Source organism: Charadrius vociferus, unplaced genomic scaffold (genome assembly GCF_000708025.1).
Source record: "Charadrius vociferus isolate BGI_N301 unplaced genomic scaffold, ASM70802v2 scaffold484, whole genome shotgun sequence".
Lineage (NCBI taxonomy): Eukaryota > Metazoa > Chordata > Aves > Charadriiformes > Charadriidae > Charadrius > Charadrius vociferus.
This window is the reverse complement of record NW_009648074.1, coordinates 206325-210554: the sequence shown is the minus strand read 5'-3', so window position 1 is coordinate 210554 and position 4230 is coordinate 206325. Positions and strand designations below refer to the sequence as shown.

The following is a 4230-nucleotide window of genomic DNA, read 5'->3' as shown; positions in this document are numbered from 1 at the left end:
CCTCTTCAACCAAAGTTTTGTCATTCCAAACGCCAGCCCCCTCCTCTGCCGCTGGTGCCCGACGTTTTGCACTATTTTTGTGAACAGGTTTTATAGAAGAAGAAGAAGAAAAAAAAAAAAAAAAAAAAAAAAAAGCGTTTTGTACAGTGGGTTTGTATTTGATTAATATATTGAGTTCCTCTTAACTGCACTCATTGCCTCAATCTATGCAGTGGTTCGTGGTGTTCTCGGAGGGCTGGCTCGGCCCGAGCTGTTCTTTTTCTACGTAACCAAGTTTTTTAGCGTTAAGTTTTTGACAATCAGTTGATTACTTCACCCTCCCCCTGCTGTTTTACATAATTAGCGACTCATCTTGTGAGCGATACGAGGTCTCAGGGGGGCAGAGGGGGGAGCTCTGCCCTCAGGAGCCTGCGGGCAGCGGGGTTCACCGGGGCTCTGAGCGCACCGCACCGGAGACAACTGGAGATACTGGGGAGCGAGAGGGGACCACAGCGCTGGGCTGAGGAGACGGTGCCACCACCCGCCGGACCTGCTGAAGTGCCTTAACCCCGCTGGCCCCCTGCCCGCAGGCTCCTCTGACCCAGGCGGTTGCAGGCAGAGGGGAGGGGGGGCGTTTACATATTCCCAGGGTGTACGGCTCAGGGGTGCCTGCTCTGCCTCTTGTGTAACCATTTTTTGTCTATTTTGGATATTTTCTAATAAAACCAGTTAGCAGCAGCTCTGTGTCTATGTGCTATTCAGCCCCCCCAGCCTTTTCCCCAAATCGGCGCACAGGTGTGGCCATAGCAGCACTTTATTAGAGAGACCGCAGCGCGAAGAACAGCCCCAGCCTCACTGTTACTTCCACAGCTTCTTGATGGACATGTTCTTCTCGCTGTCCTTCTGCATCACCTGGGCAGGGAGGAGGAGACAGTTGGTTCCCAGCACACAGCCCCGATTTGGGTGCTAATAACCCCAGAAAACAGCCCAAATACCAATGCCTCTGTCTCCAGGCAGGCTCTGGCTGTGCACCACAGCTCGAGGAAAGGTCTCTGCCACCTCCCACAGCCTCTTCCATGTTGCTCACATGGGGACAACCCTCTCAGTGCTGTTTGTGTTTGTGAGGACAGTTTGTGTCCCCTTTTCACCTCCCGCCCCGCACTTACCTTGGCAACAGCCATTTCAAAGTCTTCCTGTGTGACGTGCACCCGCCTCTCCCTCAGCGCATACATGCCAGCTTCTGTGCACACCCCCTGCAAGGGACAGGGATGTCACCAACCGTTCCCCCTCTGCCAGCCCCGGTGTCACCACAGTCGCCCCCGGCTCACCTTCACTTCTGCACCCGATGCCCCTGGCATCAGCTCCGCGATCTTCCGCAGGTTGATGCCCCGCGTCAGGTTCATTTTCCGGGAGTGGATCTTCAGGATGTCCAGGCGGGCCTGGAGGAGAGCAGCAGCGAGAAATCACTCCCAGAGAAGGCTGGGGACATCGCACTCCCCCCAGGGAGAGGATAAGGACAACAGGGGACAGAGGGAGAGCTGGGACCCACCCTGGGACACCCCACCTACCTCCTCGTTGGGAGGGGGGAACTCAATCTTCCTGTCGATGCGGCCAGGGCGCAGCAGAGCCGAGTCCAGGATGTCGATCCGGTTTGTGGCCATTATCACCTGCACGAGGATAACAACTGTCACTATTCCGGACACCCCACTGCCACCACAGGGCTGGCAGGACCCTGCCCCGTCCCCAGGCAGGGATGACAGCCTCCTACCTTGATGTTCTTAGTGGCTTCAAAGCCATCAAGCTGGTTGAGGAGCTCCAGCATCGTGCGCTGCACCTCGCTGTCCCCACCTGAGCCCCCCTCCAGGCGGGAGGAGCCGATGGAATCGATCTCATCCATGAAGATGATGGAAGGAGCATGTTCCCGGGCCATGACAAACAGCTCCCGCACCATGCGGGCACCTGTGGGGAGAAAAGAGGGCTGAGCCGTGGCACGGCACACAGCTCAGCACAGCCACAGCACTTCCATCTGCCCTGGCCACCACAGGAAAGACCAGTCCCAAGGCCACCCAGCACCGCGAGAGCCCTCGCTGGGGCTCTGGCACAAGCAGCCGCCTCCCCCTGCGCCATTTTACCTTCGCCGATGAACTTCTGCACCAGCTCGGAGCCCGAGACACGGATGAAGGTGCAGTCGGTGTGGTGGGCCACAGCCCTGGCCAGCAAGGTCTTGCCTGTGCCGGGGGGTCCGTAGAGCAGCACGCCCTGCAACAGCCACGTGGAGACCTCAGCACCGCTGCCGGGCTGGGCTCAGCACCCCTGTCTGTGCCCAACCGGACAGGCACACCCTGACAGGAGACGTGGGGACCCCCTGAGGGCTGACAGAGGCAGCATCACAGTGGCACCACAGCAGTCCCAAACGCTGACCCTCACCACAGACCCACAGCAGCAGCACTTGCCTTGGGCTGGGCGATCCCCAGCGCCTCAAAAAGCTCAGGGTGCTTCACTGGCAGCTCAATCACTTCCTTGATCTCCTTTATCTGCTTGTCCAAGCCCCCGATCATCTCGTAAGTGGAATCTGGAACCTTCTCCACCATCATCAAAGACACAAGAGGGTCCACTTTGTTGGGCAGGATCTTGTGCAGTGTGTAGCTGTCGTTACGCAGGGCCACGCGGCAGTTCGGGGTCACCTGCAGCAAGAGCAGAGGGAAGCTCAGCACCCCTGCAGCAGCGGAGGGGGCCAGGCTGCCCCAAGGGAGCAGTTGCTCTCCAGGACACTCACGTCATTAATGTCGATGTTCTTGTCCACGTCCACCACAAACTTCCCCTCCGGGTGTACCTGGAAGGCAGCAGTTGCCACCATCAGCGTTATTTCTCTGAGAAGTACCCTGTCGTGTGGCCGATATCGACACAGGCTGCTTGGAGCCAGAGAGGTCAGCCACCGCCAAACACTCTGCAGCCCCTCCTGCCCTCAGGAAGCCCTAAGCCAGCTGCCTCCCACCAACCTGGGGAAGGTTTGGGCCTGGGAGAGCTGCTGCAGCATGCTCCTCTGGAGAAAGGTCTCTCACTTCACACCTTTTAGCTGTTACATCGCCCCAGAGCTCGTGCTCACACTTGCTCCAACCCTGGTGGGGTTAAAGGGAGGGTCTGTCTGACCCACCCCACTCACCCCTGCTCAGCCTCATACCTTGACAAGCACTTTCTTCTTGTCCATGGCTCTCACCACTTCTCCCACGTAGGAGCCCTGCTCCTGCAGCAGCTGGAGCTCCTCCCGCAGCAGGCGCACTGCAGAGAGAGAAATGTCAGCACCAGCCATAGGTACACATGCTCTGACCCACGATGGAGGGCAGCACTTGCCACAGTGGCTGGCAACTGGGCCAGGAGCCACCAGCGCAGCAGGCAGGACCAGCCCCAGACCCTGGAGCTGGCGAGGAAGATGAGAGGAACCAAGCCATACCTTTAGCGTTCAACTCATTTCTCTGCGCTTGCAGACGCCGCAGATTCTGGCTCTTCTCATTCACAATGAGCTGTTGGGAGAAAAGATTTGCTAAGTCCTCTGCATCCCACGCAGCACTTGCATCAACTGAGCACAGGCACCAGCACCAGCATTTGTCTTGGGACAGAGACTTGGAGGGGGACAGCCCTTCCCAGCAGGACATGGCCAACCAAACTGCACTGCCAAGGGCTGGGCAACACGTCACACAAACACAGCAGCACTGTCAGCTCATAGGAGTGAGGCTCATCTTGTACACCCACCAGAATCCAAAGTTTGGGTCCTGCTTGTAGATCCCACCCTGGGGCACTGCTTCCTCCCTGCAACCCAGACCAGGGCACCCGCAGCACAGAAAAGGCTGTGGATGCTCTTGAAGCAAGCACAGGCATAGGGACATGGTCACACAGCTCTGGCTGGAATCACAGCAATGCCATTCTGGGGCTGGACATCTCCTGTGTAGCCAGGACTGGCTCACCTGCAGCTCCTCGATCTTGGACAGGTAGTACTGCCGGAGCCCTGTGCCTCCTTTCCCATCATCCATCTCCATCTGTGAGAAAGCAGAGCTCAGCAGCACCGGCCTTAGCCCCCAGGGCCACCCATTCCACCTGGCCCGTTCCCCCGCCCGGGTCCCACCGTCCCCACCTCCTCCATACCCCCTCCCAGACCCTCGTCCCGCACCCCCCAAGGGATGCCCCAGGCCCCGGTCGGTCCCCGCCCTCTGGGGGAGGCTGAGGCGAGACCAGCCGAGCCACGGCGCCCCCCAG

General features: G+C 58.8%; 1 protein-coding gene across 1 annotated transcript; it reads right to left on the bottom strand.

The window, feature by feature from the left end:
* Nucleotides 1-781: 781 nt before the first annotated feature.
* PSMC5 (proteasome (prosome, macropain) 26S subunit, ATPase, 5) lies at nt 782-4025 on the bottom strand. Its single transcript, XM_009883819.1, has 11 exons — nt 3942-4025; nt 3431-3500; nt 3161-3258; nt 2756-2812; nt 2433-2663; nt 2112-2238; nt 1748-1938; nt 1548-1646; nt 1308-1418; nt 1146-1232; nt 782-891 (listed from the first exon to the last, which is right to left on the bottom strand). Exons 1-11 carry the CDS (start codon nt 4011-4013, stop codon nt 838-840), a joined length of 1197 nt encoding a protein of 398 aa, XP_009882121.1. The 5' UTR covers nt 4014-4025; the 3' UTR covers nt 782-837.
* Nucleotides 4026-4230: the final 205 nt, after the last annotated feature.

Excerpts from the sequence above, each read along its gene's own strand:
- PSMC5 (XM_009883819.1), bottom strand. The coding sequence starts at position 4,013 with ATGGAGATGGATGATGGGAAAGGAGGCACAGGGCTCCGGCAGTACTAC. Across the intron at positions 2,813-3,160 it reads AGAAGAAAGTGCTTGTCAAG|GTACACCCGGAGGGGAAGTT; the intron begins GTATGAGGCTGA and ends GCTGCCTTCCAG. Across the intron at positions 1,233-1,307 it reads CATCGGGTGCAGAAGTGAAG|GGGGTGTGCACAGAAGCTGG; the intron begins GTGAGCCGGGGG and ends TGTCCCTTGCAG.